At 50.7% G+C, this 16,962-nt stretch overlaps 1 protein-coding gene and 1 non-coding gene across 2 annotated transcripts; both read right to left on the reverse strand.

The window, feature by feature from the left end:
* Positions 1–2,619: 2,619 nt before the first annotated feature.
* Positions 2,620–2,703, reverse strand: LOC134055773 (small nucleolar RNA SNORD45). The gene has a single exon (XR_009934108.1). It is a non-coding gene; the product is annotated as a small nucleolar RNA SNORD45 (small nucleolar RNA).
* A 3,078-nt stretch (positions 2,704–5,781) lies between these two features.
* LOC134055734 (medium-chain specific acyl-CoA dehydrogenase, mitochondrial-like) lies at positions 5,782–15,835 on the reverse strand. The gene is made up of 12 exons (XM_062512175.1): positions 15,831–15,835; positions 14,744–14,925; positions 13,993–14,090; positions 13,826–13,895; positions 12,524–12,624; positions 12,326–12,406; positions 11,506–11,636; positions 9,824–9,932; positions 8,685–8,825; positions 8,514–8,609; positions 7,253–7,501; positions 5,782–5,853 (listed from the first exon to the last, which is right to left on the reverse strand). The coding sequence occupies exons 1-12, from the start codon at positions 15,833–15,835 to the stop codon at positions 5,782–5,784; spliced, it is 1,335 nt and encodes a 444-aa protein (XP_062368159.1).
* Between the last annotated feature and the right edge of the window lie 1,127 nt (positions 15,836–16,962).

Consider the following 16,962-nt stretch of genomic DNA (forward strand, 5'->3'; position numbering starts at 1 on the left):
TGTCCTTCCCAGACTCAAGAGATGGATTTGGGTCGTGGTCGTGGCATAGTCCTGTTGCGGTTGTCTCCTGGTCTTGGTCATGTTGTGGTCATCTCATTGTCTCAGGTATCTCATGTTTGTGTTGTGGCCATCTCCTTGTCACTGTTGTTCATTTCATGGTCATGGTCATCTCATGATCATCTCAAGATCACTCAGCTCCTGACCTGGAGTGGGAACTCAGGTGTGGGGGTCCAGTCCCTGCACAACCACCTTCTGTCCCTGGGTCACAGATCCCTTCCAGCACCTCAGGATTCCTGGGGTCCTTTATTCCATGATAGAGACATGCCCTCAACTCCTGTAGTATCAGGAAACATTTCAGCAGCTGGGGCTCCATGAGCAGCTACATCTCACTGGAGTGCCTGGCCTGGGGTACCACCAGAACTGCTCCAGAGGCAGGGATGGGATCTGCACAAAAAGGTGCTTGCACAGGTCACAGGCAATCACAGTCACACCTGTGCCCAGCCCTTGTGGGGACCCTATGTCCTGAGGGATTCCTGCTCCAGGAGGGATCCTGAACAGGGCTCCAACCTGGGCCCAGCCTGAGGGTCAAACCCAGCTTGGGATGAGGGCAGGACAGGACAGGGCCATCCCTGGGGCCGGGGGTGCTGCGGGAGCTGTGTCCCGGTGCCAGCCCAGTCCGGAGCCACAGCCCTGCTGGGCACAGAGCCCCTGGGAGCCGATGGCCGGGCCAGCACGGCAGAGCGGGATTGGGCTGATCCAGCAGGACACGGTGGTCGTGGCTGTGCCAGGGGCTCTGGCAGGGATCTTCCCCTGGGGGCCTGGAGCAGTCTGGGGCTGCAGGGTCAGCAATGGGCTGGAGCCGGGCAGCGCCACCACCCCAGCACTGCCCCAGGGCCAGCCCTGGTGTCCCAGTGCCACCAGTGCCCAGTGCTCCCCAGTGCACCTGCAGAGACTGGAGATGCCGGTCCGCAGCTGCTGCCATGGCCCGTGCCCCCGCTGTGCTCCCCCCTGGCCGTTCTCCCTGATCCCGGGGTGCTGGTGCCCCAGGAAGAGGGATCAGTGCAGCCCCGTTGAGCCAAGGTGTTTGACAGGAGTCATGAGTGACACCTGGAAATGTCAGGGTTGAGGCTGGGGTCAGCTCCAGGGGAATTCTGGACAGAAAGGCTGCACTGGAGATGGGCAGATCTGCCTCTGGGAGCTGCTGGTGGGTAGCTTCATGTTGCAGCTGTGCATTCACCAGCACAGCATGGCCAGGGCTCAGGGCTGGTCTCCTCAACCCCAGCCACACCCAGAGCCTCAGCCCTTCCAGGCAAAGCTGCTCCATGCAGGAAGCTGGATGAATGTTGGGAAGGGTTCATGGGGGTCCTGCCTGGTGGTGTCAGCACCTCTGAAAGGATCCACTGCTCCCAGGAACAGAGGAAACGTATGGTACCTCTGTTAGCAGGATCACACCCACATGGAAATGAGACTATTTTGAATCTAGGGACTCAAGATCCCCTATTTTGCCTCCTTGTAGTTGCACACAACTATCTCAAGAGATAGAAAACCACACCACCACAAAGTGTCACAGAATCCATCTTGTGAGCTGATGCTGGCTGGATGACAGATACTGTGCAGAGCTGAACAGGGAGAGAAAATCTAAGGAAAGGCTTATGCCTTGAGATAAGAATGGGAGAAGTCTCTCACTGATCACTGGAAAAACAGGCTTGGGAAAAATATGTGAAGTTACTGCCAAAAAAGTCAGAGAATACTGAGAAGTAAAACAAGTCTTAAAAGCACCTTTCCCCCATCCTTCTTCTTCCTGAGCTTGCTCTTCTCCCCACACGATGATAATTGTGTCTCCCAGGATGCAAAAATGAAACAAAAAATAGTTTTAATAAAAACAACAGAATGTTTAAATTGCTGCAGAAAATAGAGCACCAAAAGTAAAATCTGGACTTCAGATACAAAAGGACCCAGACTAACAAGAGGTTGTAGCCCCCTTCCTTTCCCTCTCCATAAATTTCTCGCTAGGGAACTGACAGGACCCCAGGACAGCCCCAGGGAGCCTTCCCAAGGGCTGCAGATCTGACTGCACACCCAAAGTCCTGGGAGCCCGGGAGCCCCGGGAAATCACCAGCACCTGGATCACCACAAACCTCACCTGTCCCACAGGGACCTGCAGCTCTGGAGCCACTCCATAATGCAGGATCATAGATCTGGGCTGGCCAGAACATGCCAGGCTTCACTGGAGACCTGTGAGAAGAAGAAAATATTGCAGGGTTAGGGCCAGGCTGAGCGAAGTGCCAGGTCCCTCCTGCACACTCCCACCTGCAGCGGCACCAGCTCAGCTGCACGGTGCAGAGCCTGCCGGCACACAGGGCTTCAAGGACACCCCGAGTCACCAGTGCCACGGGCACCCGACCACCACCTGCCAAACCATGCAATTCGGGACAGCTGAGAGCCCCTTCTGGCCACAAACCCCACGGCTCAGCCCAGAACCGCACCTGCCCCACGCGGCAACGGGGCAGATCCCAACCCGGGCCCCGCACTCCCCAAACCGCCCCCGAGTCCGGCCCGGCCACTCGGTGCCAGCCTTAGCAAAAGCTCCACTGCTGCACGGACGGACGGCGAGCTTGCCGGGCCTCAGAGTAATTCTAGAGCTAAAGCGGTGAGAGACATCAGCTCCGCTCAGATAATACATGCCAGCGCTCATCCCGGGCCCGGCAAGCGCCTCCTCCGGCCCGGCCCTCCCGGCCCAGAGCCGCTGTTCCCAGCGCGGGCCGCTCCCCGCGCCCGCAGCCGGGCCCCGCCGGCGCAGCCCTTGGCACGGCGCTGCAGCCGGCGCCGCTGCTGCCGGGCCAAAACCGCCCGGGCGGAGCCGCCCTGGCACGGCGCTTCCCGCGGCCCCGGCTCGGCGCTGCCCGTCCTGAGGGAGGCCTGCCCGTCCTCCCGCCCTGGGCCGCCTCGCCCGGCCCGGCCGCTCCGCCCTGGGCCGCGCCGTTCCGCCGCCGCCGCTCCCCAGCAGCGGCCCCTTTTCCACAGCCCCGGCACCGCCACCCGAGGGGGCTCCGTGCCCGGGGGGGGCTCCGTGCCCGAGGGGGCTCCGTGCCCGGGGGGGTTCCGTGCCCGGGGGGGGGGGGGGGGGGGGGGGGGGCTCCGTGCCCGTGGGGGGCTCCGTGCCCGGTGGGGCTCCGTGCCCATGGGGGGCTCCGTGCCCGCGGCTCACCGCCGTTCCCCGCAACGAGACGCCCCCCAGCTTTCCTCGGGACCCCCTCTTTCCCCACAGATCCCCCCTTTCCCCGGGCCCGTTCCTCACCACGCGGCCCCTACCACCGTCGCTTCCGCTCGAAGGGACATCGGCCCGCGCTGCGGCGGGAGGAGCCGCCGGCAGGATCCGCCTCCGTGCGCCCGCATTGGCCTGCATGGCCATCCGCACCGCCTCCATCACCTCCCATCCACCTCCCATCCACCTCCGGGCGGTCGTTCAGCGCCGTCCACCTCCCTCCTTTTTCCCCGTCCCCCTCCTTCCCCCTTTGGCTCCCTCCGTGCACATACCGTCCCCATTCATCCGTCTCCACCCGCCCAGGCGCCCTTTTCCCCATCCGCCTCCACTCTCGTGGCACCCTTCTCCACCCCAGCCGACTCCGTCCGCGCTGTCTCCTTTCCCATTCCCATCCCGATCGCTTTCGTCCCGAGGGGAAAATATCTTCACAAAGGACTCGGTGTGGAAACAATGGCTGTGCGCTTCTTCACTACTGTCATAGAAATGCGTGCTAGTGGCTTCTACATAGATCTTAATGTCTCTGTGAACATGCACCCGGGCAAGTTTGTTACAGGACCCAGGAAACTTGACCCAGACAATTTGAGCTCCTGAACTGGAGGGTAATAAGACAAAGGGGTCCACAAAAAATAGATTGCAGACGGTGTGAACTTCTGGTGGACCCGCAGAACCGAGACAGCCTGAACTTCTGAACTTCAGGGGAAAATGGTGACACAGGTTTAAGGGGGGATATGTGGTTCAGGAAGGTTGTACCTTCCTGGTGGCTCAGCTAGTGGCAAAAGGAAGAGGGCTACATGCCATGGAGTTGAGAATGAAAAGAGGCTGGGCCGCACCCTCCAAAACCCAGAGAGAGATCCCATGGGCAGATGGCCCAGTGGGCTCTCTCCCTTTATTTGAATAAAGTTGCAGGACTCTTCTGTCTCCTTCGTGGACTGAGAGGAATGACGGATTTGTCTTTACAAACAAGCTGTGGTTCTGCTGGTAGGTGAGACTAGCACTGAGACATAAAAGAAACAATTCTACTGATCCATGAACGGAGAATAAAAAAAGATATTTGCCTTTACAAACGAACTGTAGTTTGCTGATAAATAAAATTGGATATTGAATGATGAAAGAAGCAATGGGGGGTGGCAACCATGAATTCTATAAGAATTAAAAATTAAAAGGGAGGGTTGTACATTAGAGGGGAATCTCAGGTATCAGGCGTTCTGAGAAGTCTGTGCCTCACAAGTCTGTGCCTCTCACAGCTCACCTCAGCTCTTGTGGAAAGAGAGGGGGAAATTCAGCCAGGAAATTAGGGTAAAAAGGAGACTGCATCCCTCAAAAATTGGAGGGATCCCAGGGAAATGCCCCATGGCCTCTCCCTTTATTCAAATAAAGTAGAAGGACTCCTCTGTCTCCTTTTTGGGCATGAACCTCTGGTGTTTGTGGGTCAATTTTCCTGACAGACATCGGCTTTTTGTAGTGCGGCTTTTCTGAACAGTCCCCATCCACTTCCATCCCCATGCCATCCTCCCCTGTCCATTCCCTCCAGCTCATCCCATGCTGGGACTGGCACATGGCAGTGGATCCAACCAGAGCTTCTGAGGAGTGCAGCATCAGCCTCTCCTGCCCCATCCACACCAACAGCATTTCTTGGGACCTGGCAGTGACTCCAGTCCAGCCTTTTCCAGGGAAATCCTCTGCACTGCACAAGTCTCGTTCCTGGCCCATATCAGCGCATCAGGGCAAGACCCAGCTCAGCCCACACTGCAATGCCCAAACCCAGCCCATTTCCTGCACACTTTTCCACAGGATCAGTGAATTCACGTTCCCAATGCCCCATCCTTCTCTTTTCCTCCCCGGACATATGCAGCACCTGTAAGACACCAGCATTACGACTCACCCATAAAAAAGAAATCTGGCTCGAGGCAGGAGAAACATGGATTTACTTTAGTTTTTCTTTGTATGTGACTGTTGAAAGGCTCCCAGTCTAGTGTTTCCTATGGATCCTGGGAACTGGGGCCCTGAAGCCAAAGTGCCAGAGCCAGCTGGGCCCTTCCATAGGAGGAAAATTCAGGTTTTCTAAGTTCCCCAAGGTTGATCCAGTTGCCATTACCCAAGCCCCAGGAATAAACAAAGGAAGCAAATCAGTGCCATTAAAAACATGGAAACGCCCCAAGTCCAACCCCTGGGAAGTGGTGGATTTTTGTTTTCACTGGCAAAAATAAATTCTAAAAAATTACAATTTGTTTCACTCTTTGCTCATCCAGCTTTGTTGGGGAAGGGTTTTATCTCCTTTGCTGCTGAAAGCCAAAGGGAGATTTGGGAAGAGCGATATGATCCCTGTGGGATTTAGGGATGTTTGGGATGATCAGTCAGTGGGATGGGCTATGGGGATGGATGGGGTCCCAGAGCCTGCGCTGGATCAGGCACAAAACAGGAGTTTGATAGAAAAGGGGTTTTCCCATGTTTTTCTAATGGAGAACTGCATCACAATCCCTTTCACTGGAATACCAGGCCTGGAGCTGCTGCATCCCTCAGGCCTTGTACCTGCCCAGGTGCTCACGGGCAATGATCACTCGCTGGATCTGTGCTGTGCCCTCATAGATCTGCAGGGAAAACCAGAGACAGGTGAGCCAGCATCTGGGAAAGGTGTTTGACCTGAGTCTGCACACTTGTGACCCCTCCCTGCACCAAGCAAGGGGCAGGAAGAGGGAAAACTTGGAAAAATTAGTGTGACAATGACCTGCAAGAGGCTATAAGCACATACAGGTGTGTGTTCAGTGCAGCAAGGATCCAGGGATTCCCGAGGTACCCAAACACCTGGGTGTGCTCAGCACAGGAGAGATACACAGGTCCTCTAGGTAGAGCCCAGGGTGGCTCCAGGACAGCAGAATTTGGGGATTTCAGTGTTTCAGCTCCCAATCCTGCCTGAAGTTGCTTTGGCAAATCATTCCCATACCTGTAAATCCACTTTCTCTGCAGTCACAAAATCAGGATAATATTCCCCAAACTGCACGAAGCTTCTCCAAGTAAAGCTTCTGGAATTGTAAGATCCAACCCCTTTTCCAGGTTCTTGCAGAGATAGAGTGGAACAGGCAAAACCACCCAAAAATTTCACACTAAATCAGAGTAATCTGAACAATTTCAAAACCTCAGTATGCCTAGCTATGCACTGACGATGGAGCTGTGTGAGGGAGGATCTTGGTGCAAAACAAAACCCAAAACAGGAAAAGAGCCCAATTCTGACAAAGTCTCACAGTTTGTTCAGTTCCTCACTGGCAGGACTGAAATCAGGACTGAGAACTTTTCAATTCCAAACTTCTGCTTTCTGTCCTTGGGGAAAAATTCCTGGCTGGTGAGAACAGTTGGAATCTTAAAGTCAGCTGTAAAAGGAATGTCAGCCACCTGGAATCTCAGCAACTGTGGTCACTTGCTGACAGGTCAGGGTCCATATGTGTTCCCCGAGACCAGTTTGGATCAGTTCCAGCCAGTCATGGTCAAAGTTGGAAATAGGGGAAAGGTGAAGGTCGCTGGATTTCCTAATGAAATTAATTCATTCCTGATGAATAACAAACTTGAACCAGCAGAGGAATTCTGGCATGTAATAATTTCTTGGCAATAACACTGCAGAAAAAGCCCTGTGGATTAGGGGCATCCGTGGGCTGAAAATGAGGAAATATGACTGTGTTTTGTTATTTTGGAAAATAAACCAATAGATAAATATCTGAAGAATTGAATCACCATGGACTGTGCCCCATGGCTGTTTCTGCAGCACACAGAGGGTACTTAATGCTAATTAATTAATCTGTGGGCCTCAGTGCTGGTGACATCTCAGCCAAACCACTTCCCCAGTGAGTAGAAAGCTGAGAACTTCGCTGATTTAATCCCTTTCAGTCTCCAAATCTTTTTAGGCTGTGTCCATCCTGATTGCAATTAACCAGCAATTAATTAGTTTGTATTGACTGCCTGCATTGCCATGGAGACCCTTCACCCGGTCCTGCTCACCTGATAGATTTTAGCATCCCTCATGAGCTTCTCCACAGGATACTCTGTGTTGAAGCCATTGCCCCCAAAGATCTGTACAGCATCAGTGGCCACCTGGTTGGCGACGTCACCGGCGAAGGCCTTGGCAATGGAGGCGTAGAAGGTGTTGCGGCGGCCAGCGTCCACCTCCCAGGCCGCACGCTGGTAGCCCAGCCGGGCCAGCTCCACCTTCATGGCCATCTCAGCCAGCAGGAATGCCACGGCCTGGTGCTGGGAGAGTGGAGATAACATCAGGTGAGCCACAGTGCGCTGCGACACCATAGGGGAAGGAGCGTTCTGCTTGGGGTCATGGAATCATTGGGCTTGGACAAGATCATCAAGGACAAGCCTCACCCTGGCACCAACATGATCATCACTAAACTGTGTCCCCAAGTGCCACAAGGATGGGGACTCCACCAGAGCCAGGCCTTTCTGGGAATAAATCTTCCCTAATATATAATTTCATCTTCATTTCTTAATTTGCAAATTCAGTGCACTTGGGAAGTTGCGTTGAAGGAGTTCTGTGGAACTGGGATCTGTGTTGGATCAGACTCTCCGTCTTAGGTTGCAATACAGGATGTGACCAAAAGTAGGGATTCTATCACCATCAGTTCAAACCAGGTGGGGCAGTGTTCTTTATCTTTCCCACAACCCATCCTTCCTCCAGGGAGTATCTCCTGTTAATGAGCCATTGAGTCCCACTGCATGGCTGAGAAAATTCCATCATCCCATCGAGAGATGCTCCAGCCAGGGGGAGGAGCCAAACATTTCCTACCTAGATAAAAACTGAGATTTGGAACACCACAGCAGCCTTTTCTCACTGGATTCCAGAGGAAAACTGGACCTTTCCATATCATCACTGAACCTTTGGAGGGAAACTGCACCTTCTACAGGAGCACTGCTCCAAATGAACCACATCTGTCACTGCAGGAGGATGCAGCCACCATTTAATGGGACTGCTGCCAACACCCTGAGTGACTGATGGGGTGTCAGCTTGGATTCTGACTCTGTCAGCGTTTTGGGTTTGCTTTTAATATCATTATACTCCTATTTTAATTTTTCCTAGTAAAGAACTGTTATTCCTATTCCTGTAATTTTGCCAGAGAGCCCCTTAATTTCAAAATTATAGTAATATGGAAAGAGAGGGTTTACATTCTCCATTTCAAAGAGAGGCTCCTGCCTTTCTTAGCAGACACCTGTCTTTCAAACCAAGACACTCTCCCATGGGTAACTCTAAACTCACCTCCACAATGGGTTTCCCGAAGGTTTTCCTCTCCAGTGCGTACCTCGTGGCCTCGTCCAGCGCTCTCCTCGCCAGCCCCACGGCCCCTGCTGCCACCTGGGCGGGCACAGTGCGGGATGAGCAGGAGAAATTCCTGTTTTGTTCTGTCAACAGCCTATTCCTGGTACTCACTGGAGGCCTGGTCTTGTCGAAGGCGCCCATGGCGATCTTGAAGCCGGCGCCCTCGGCGATCAGCACGTTCTCCTTGGGGACTCGCACATCCTCAAAGACGATCCCGCGCGTGTCCGAGCAGCGCTGGCCCATGTTCAGCTCCTGGGAAAGGGAGATCCCACTGAGTCAGATTCTTCCCAGGTACAACCAATTCCAGCCTTTTGTTCGCTTAAAGAATAAAGGAAGCTTTTCTACATTAAAAAAAAAAAACAAAACACTTCAGTTTTAGCTAAAACCCAGAGAGACAAGGAATACCAGTTTGGCCTCCCCAGCCCAGTAAGTCCCTGACCTGTCACACCTGAGCAGGTCACTGCCTCCACGTGACAGATCAATTCTAGGGCTGGAATACCTCCTCAGGATGTTTCTGGTTCAATTTATCATCTGGAAGATTCAATTCTACATATAATTCAATTCTGTCCTCTCACATGGGAGAGAAAACAGTCAAGAACCCACTTGCAGCAGCTGTGAGACTCAGCTGTGCTGCCAAAATACAAATTCATAAATAAATCAGGTTTTCAGGTTCCAAATGTAAGCAAAGAGAGAGAAAACCAGGGCCTCCATGGTGCCTTACTTGGGCAGTAGCAGCTGAAATTGCAGCAAACCAAGTGGTTTTGGGGAAATTTCTGCCAACACCTTCCCTCCCCAGACATCCTTGGCAATTCCATGTTCTCAAACGTTCTTTTGCAGCTGGGAAAAATTATCTGCTTTAGGCCCTTCTGAGTAATTCTTTATCTGAACTCACAGAATTATAATTCTATTGTCATTAAATCTAATTATATTTATTATTATAATATATATTGTAGTGTAATATAGATGTAATTATATATAGCATATACAATTTTATGTATAATTAAATATATAATTATATATTATTAAATATTATAAAATAGTATTTATATAAATATATTATCTCACATATAATTTCATAAATATATATGTATGCAAATATAATTATTAAATGTGCCTTATGAACAGTTTCTAGGCACTGTAAGAATTCCAATATCCCTGTCTATGAGCCCTGACAAGGTTCAGCCATTTTCCTTTCATGGCAATCCATCATTTATTGGTTCAGGAAGGAGCAAAAAATTCCTGAAGATTACCTTCCTGCCAATCTGGATGCCAGGGCTGTCAGCTTCCACGATGAAGCCTGTGAAGGCTTTGCTGGCTGGAGCCTGGGGATCAGGATCAGTGCGGGCAAGCAGGAAGTACCTGGTGAGGACAGAGATGGAGGATCAACTCATCCCCAACAACCAGACACTTCATGGTAAAAATACTGAGTGGTTTTGTCCATATCTGTGCTCTACAGGAAATCAAGTGGTGAGGTAACAGCACTTTTTAATTGGCCCTTCTTAAAAAACAAACAAACAAACAAACAAAAAAACCAAACAACAAAACCAAACCAAAACAACAACAACAACAACAAAAAATAAGTGGAAGGAGTGTGAGTAATGTCAGTGCTGTCTGGGCACCTCTTCCTGCAAAATTAAGGTTTAATGAAATTCCCTCAGGTAAAAATGCAAAGCTTCTTCACCTTTTCCATGTGTTCTAAGTCTCAGTATACCACTCAGCCTCCCAAATACTCCAAAATAAGCCAGTTCCCTGCACATGTCTAAGGGTTATTGTACAGGGAATGCAGCATTGTGTGCAAGGCCTTTTCTTCACAACTGAAAGTATTTCCATTTCACTCTTCCCAGTATCATTTGTAAATGAGATTTTTTTTTGTCAGCAATTGCTGTAAATCCCATTTAGTGGGGTCAGGAATGTGCTGGGAGAGTCTCTGTGATGGTTCTGCCTCGGGCAAAAAATTAAACAGTGAGAAATCCCAACTTTCATGAACAAATGTATAATGTTCTTCTTCTTGAACTGAGAAGAGCTTGTGTGTTGGGGTGGGGTGGGGAGAGTGTAAGCACTGAGGAAGGGTCTGTGCTGCCCTCCCCAGACCCTGCAGCACAGCCCAAGCTCTGTGACTCCTTGGAAATGCATTACCTTCAGACACTTAAATCCCAGAGTTTTTCTGTTTTCCCTGTGAGTGGGAGGCGTTCCCAGCTGAGTCAGAAGCAGCTGATCCCTGTCTGGGAGCCAGGTCAGGGCTCGGTATCTTGAGCATTTTGGACTTGACTCTGAGTAACTCCCTGTCCCAAAGGGTTTCAGCCCAAAGGAGCGGCATTCCAACCGGAGCTGTGACATCATCGAGCTCTGATGTCATCAGCCTGTTCCCTCTTTGGGCACCCACAGCACTGGGGCTGCTGGTACCTCTTCCCATTGAACTGGTGATGATGCCTTGGGTTTTAGCTTTTATGTTTTTCAGAATCTCTGCTGCTTAGTGTGCAACTCTGAAAGTTTATATTAGGTGTTAGTAAGCCCTCTTCACAGGGTAGTAACACAAAACAGTTCCTTTCTAGATAGAGAATCAAAGATAACTGGTACCCAAAAAGCAGAAACAATGGCGAGGGAAGGGGAACAAGCCAGGGAGCTGAGACTTTATAGCCTGGGGCTGTGGTTGAATAATTAACCTTAATATGTAGATGAACCAAAACTTATAAAAGTGTAAAAACTCGTGACCGGGATCCATCTTGGATTTGATTGGAGTGTAGCCCCAGCCAGGCTCTTGCACTGCCCAAGGTGGATCCTTTCAGTGAATACCTTTTTATCCCTTTTTCTCTGTCTAATCTCTGTTCCACATCAGCCTTTCCAGGCAACAGTGACACACTGGAACACTCTGGTTTGCCACACACCCTTAAAAAAACCCCAGTACAGACCAGTATGCCCACAATAAACGCACCAGTTGGCCTTGCCACCATTGGTGATCCACATCTTCTGCCCATTGATCACATATTCATCCCCTTTCCGCTCCGCCCGTGTTTTGATCCCGGCCACATCCGAGCCCGCGCCTGGCTCTGTCACGCAGTAAGCCTGGAAGAACAACCCCCATATCCCAAGGAATATACATTCTAGGTTTGGGAAAAAAAGTGGGAAATGGATTTTTAGAAAGTTCTCAGGGCCTGACAGAAAGCTCACACATCTGTGTACAAACTCTGAGATAAGAAATGCTGACTTAGAAATGCCATGGAATAGGACAGATATTGTTGAGAGAGAAATGGAGCTAGAAAAAAGTTTCAAAGGATGGCCTTGCAAATAAGACAAGATACTTTGGAGAAATAGAACTATGAAAGATGCGTTGTAACAGAACCCATGAGAGGTGATTTTTGATGATTGGCTTTAAGGCATTCTACAGCATGATGTGACAAAAGCTGTTAGGCCAAGAAACACTTACAATGTATTGTAATTAGGAAATAGTTGGCTTCTGATTGTTATGTCATCTGTATTGTCTCACCCTTCGTATGAGACTGAAAATGAAATAAATGTTTTTTAAAATGCCTCTCAGTCGCCCCATCTCTGTGGCAGAAAAGGGTAAAATTCGACAGGAAAACAGAAAATCATTGTGGAATTGTGGGCAATGACCAATCCTGGTCACACAAACATGTGAGGTTCATCTGTCATTAATTAGTTACTAAAGTAATGGGTATTCCCCGATCAAAAACACATCAGGGGTTCCTCTATCATTAATTAATTAATCAATGCAATTCCCTGGCCACACTCACACACATCAGGGGCTCCTCTGTCATCCTGCCCAAGTATTTTTTCTGCTGCCGCTCGTTCCCAGCGATGATTACTGGCATTTGCTGGAAGGGAATGTGCAGAGCATTAACCCATCACCTGAAGGGCCCAGAGGCCAGTCTGGAGAACCAGAGCCCAGTTTGAAGGCCCCAGTCCCAGTTCCAGATGGATGCAGGACTCACCCCCAGGGAATTGGCCTCGATGGCTGTCTGCACCCCAGTGCATCCATATGCCAGTTCCTCTGTGATCAGACACGCCTCGAAGGTGCCCAACCCCAGCCCACCTGTAGGGGGACAGGAAGCAACTCAGTGGGGTCTCAAGTGCACAATATTAATGATTTGCAAGCATTTATTATCCCAAACGTCCCCCATGGGCACCGAGTTCCATCAGATGCTCTCCCTTGGGAAATAGTGTGCTTCCAGACTGGTATTTTTTGTTACTTTCTTTCTTTTCATTGAAATCAGATGATTTAAAAATCCCACTTCACCTTTCTCACGAGGGTTAATTTTGTGCTCAAGGTGGGACAAGTGGCACAAAATGGCCAGAAGGTGCCACTAGGATTTGTCACTGCTTTAAAGGGCTACACGGGCTCTGATTATATCCCTCAAATCCCTCTTTCCAGAGGCAGGGATTAGTGCAGCAGATACCACTTTACCCAGGAAATTTGAATCACTTCTTCCCTTTCCTGTGACCGTCTCTTTTCCTATTTTGAAATTCATTTGAGTACTTGGTTCCATGGCCTTCTCCCACAGCTCTTCACACCAGCCTCAACTTTTCCACAGCCACCATCAGCCTCATCAATACCTCCTTTTCCAGGATATATATGGATATTCAGCCAAACTGTGCTCATGATTTCCCACTATGAAACCTGATGGTTTTTGAAATTAATTTCTGAATTTCAAATGTTTTGCACCCATCTGGCCCCTCCCTTTCACTGCTGGTGGTCAGACAAAGGGACTTTTAAAGGCTGCTCAAACCTTCCCGTGATTCTCAGGCTCTGCTGCAGAAACTCAATTTTTGATAACAAATACACCACATCAGTCAAAAAGACCCAACAGGGCCTGCTCTGGTCACTTCCCAACTGCACTTTGGTTGGTAAAACATGGAATCTGAAATTTAACATTTTTTATCTGTGGTTACGCTGCGCCTTGGTTAAACTGGGAACTGATCCTCAGGAATGAGCCCTTAAATCCCTACATCCTGAGGTAGGATCAAAGGAAACCCTTGAATTCCTGATGTGGGGATCATAAGAATGGGGATAATGGAAGAAAATCTGGTCATAAATTACTACATCAGAATTTAATTCTTCACCGGATCCCATCCAGCCTTGTCACACCCATGTGTGCTAACCTGCCCACAGATCTCTTTGGGATTACTCCAGGGTGCTACAGATAATTTTATATGCAATCCATAATTTCACACTGCAATCCCCTCCAAGGCCTTTTCTTTGTTTTGGTTTAGGGATGGAAAGGGATCGTACTCACCGCAGCTCTCTGGGATGTGTGAATTCATCAGCCCAAGCTCCCAGGCCCGTTTGATGAGTGGCACCGGATACTGAAACAAGGAAAATCATGGTTGTCTATCACAGGTAAAATTTCAAATTTTGGGTTAAGAGAAAAATCTGTTTTTTCCTCCTGTGGGGTGGGTTTACCTCCCCAGTCCTGTCATATTGTGCAGCAACAGGAATAATCTCCTCCAGAGCAAATTTCCGGGCAGTAGCTTGGAATTCCTTCTGTTCATCTGTCAGTTCTGTTGAAAAAAAGAGGGCAAAATAAAGAAACTCAACTTCCTCCTTCCCTCTGAACCCCTCTGAGCACTGAGCAATACCCACAAAAGCATTAGTTATAAAATTATTCAAAAACTACTGGAAATGGAGCAGAAAGTGCCAGGTAATAAAATGTTTTTTACCAAAGCCAGCATCTGCTGTTGCCCCAGAAAATTTGCTGTAATGGCTCAGGTGTGGAGAAATTTCTGTGTCACATCCCTAGACCTACCATGTTCACCTGGCGCAGCTCATGGTTATTCTAATGGTTTAAAAGGCAACAGGGCTTTTTTTTTTTTTTCATAAAAAAGCTCAAGACAGTAATGAAAAAGAAGGAAGTCTCTGAAATATCACCCACTGCCCTCACTGACCTGAGCTGGAGAGAAAAAGGGCTTTTGGTTTTCAAATAGTTTTTACAAAAAGATTAGAAATCTATTCCAAATAAACATCTGTCTTGGAAATTCCTCCTGAACTGTAGTACTGTTGCTTGGGGTTTTTGGTTGGTTTTTTCATTGGGGTTTGTGGTGCGTTTTGGGGGTTTTTTTTGTCTGTTTATTTTGGTCCTTTGTTTGTTTTTTTTTGCCCTGCTGTGCCATTTGTCCCTCCCTGTTCCCTCCCTTCCCAGCCCTGGTGCACTCACCGAAGCTGAACCCGTTCCCAGGTTTGCTCAGGTGCACGTTTTGGGCAGGTTTGCTGGAGTGTGACCTCCAGCTGGGCCAAACCAGTGTCCGGAGCAGCTGCAGCAGGAAAGGACCATGAGAATGAGGGAATATCCCAGACCAGAATGAGGAGCCTGTCCCACAGCACAGCAAGGGACACAGGCTGTGACGGGTGGCACACAGGGAAAAAAGGTATTGTCAGAAAACACTGAAAATATCTGTAAAGCCAAAAAGTGAGCTGTGGGGAGAGCTGGGAGCAAGCATGGAATGCTGAGTCAGCATTCCATGGTGTCCACAAGGTGAAGTTTTATCTGTTGGGGATTTCACAAGACACAAGTGTTGCAAAACTGTTCTTTCTCACCCATTTTTCCTTTTTTTGCCTGAGTTTTCTTACTAAAACTGCTGCCTCGGGTGTGTAAGGAAAACAAAACAACACCACACCAGGAAACAACCCTCCCAGGTGTTTTAGACATTGTTTGAAATATAACTGACAAAAAGATGAGGTAGAAAAAAAGACAGCTGTATTGTAATCATGGGGAGTTTATTTATTTGGGCTTTGGTTTTGCTGTTTTTTGTGGTTTTTGTTTTTTTGTTTTTTTGTTTTTCCTAAGGATGATCCAGTCCTATGCAGCATTTCCACCAAAACGTTTAGACAAAACTAGGAAAAGCCCAGGATTCTCAACAAGGCTGAAGGTGACACACTCCCCAAAGGAGCTGCCAAGTTTGTGTTGGAGATGTTTGGTCTCGGGGAGAGGTCAAGGACATCACTGAGGTGACTCTGGAGACACCAACACCCCTGCTCAGCTGAAGGTCAGGGTTGGGCAGGAGGATCTCCCCAGGGGAAACACAGAGTGACAAAAGACCAAAGTTCTCACACAGGGATGAGAACTGGAGCAGTGGGGGTTCCCCACTGCTGGGAGTGTTCCCACACAGGTGGGATCAGACTTGGAGCAACCTGGTCTAGTTGCTCCAAGTTGGCAGTGAGGTGGGACCGGTGGTCTCTGAGGTCCCTTCCCACCCAAACCAGTCTGGGATTCTGCGCAAGGATTTGGGCAAGCACCTGCTCACTCCATCAGCCTCGCTGTCCGCTCCACGCTCAGACCCAGCTCCTGGTGCCTTTCAGCTGCTCTGACCGCACCGAACCTCAAATCCCAGTGCCAGGAATGTCATCCATTAGATCCCCTGCCCTCGGGCACAGTTGCCCCCGCCGCTCCCGCTGTCACCGTGACACTTGAGGCAGGTGGCCACTCCCACCGGGGGACACCGGAGGGGCACTGGAGGGACACCGGATGGACACGGCGGAGCCAGCGCCCTTCACCTTTCCCCTAATTCATGAATGACGGGGAGACCTGGAAGTGCCGACGCAGTTCCCAGGGAGGGAGACCGATAGATCCCGATAAAAGGAAAGTTCCCAATTTCCAACGGGACGGGCACCGACCCCGGGGGGAGGAACGGAGCGGCGCGGGAGGGGCAGCGCGCACCGACCCCGATTCGAGACCCCCGGGATTGAGGTTGGCAGCCCCAGCACGACCCCAGCCCCGTCCCTCCTCCCCTGATTCCCCCGTGTCCCCTGTGCCCCCCGTGTCCCGCTCACCCGGCCAGCGCTGAGCGCGGACATCGCGGTGGCGGTACCGGAGCTGCGGGACGGGGCGGAGAGGGGCGGGACGGGGAGGTCGCACCATCCCCCGCCCCTAGGACAAGGCGGTGACCCCGAACAGAGCGGTACCTCCCCATCAGAACGGTACCCCCGAACAGAGCGGTACCCCCGAACGGAGCGGTACCCCCGAACGGAGCGGTACCCCAAGAACGGAGCGGTACCCCCGAACGGAGCGGTACCCCCCGAACAGAACGGTACCCCCGAACAGAACGGTACCCCCGAACGGAGCGGTACCCCCCGAACGGAGCGGTACCCCAAGAACGGAGCGGTACCCCCGGAACGGAGCGGTACCCCCCGAACAGAACGGTACCCCCGAACAGAACGGTACCCCCGAACGGAGCGGTACCCCCCGAACGGAGCGGTACCCCCGGAACGGAGCGGTACCACCGAACGGAGCCGTCCGATGTCTCTTCCGCGCCCCTCACCCTCCTCTGTCCCGTTTTGTCAGGATGACAGAGAATAGGCTGCTTCGATCTCCCTGGCATTAACCTTTGCCCGTGTGAAATTACCTCTTGATGGGTTCGGGTCTCCCTCGCGGGTTTC

Source organism: Cinclus cinclus, chromosome 34 (genome assembly GCF_963662255.1).
Source record: "Cinclus cinclus chromosome 34, bCinCin1.1, whole genome shotgun sequence".
NCBI lineage: Eukaryota > Metazoa > Chordata > Aves > Passeriformes > Cinclidae > Cinclus > Cinclus cinclus.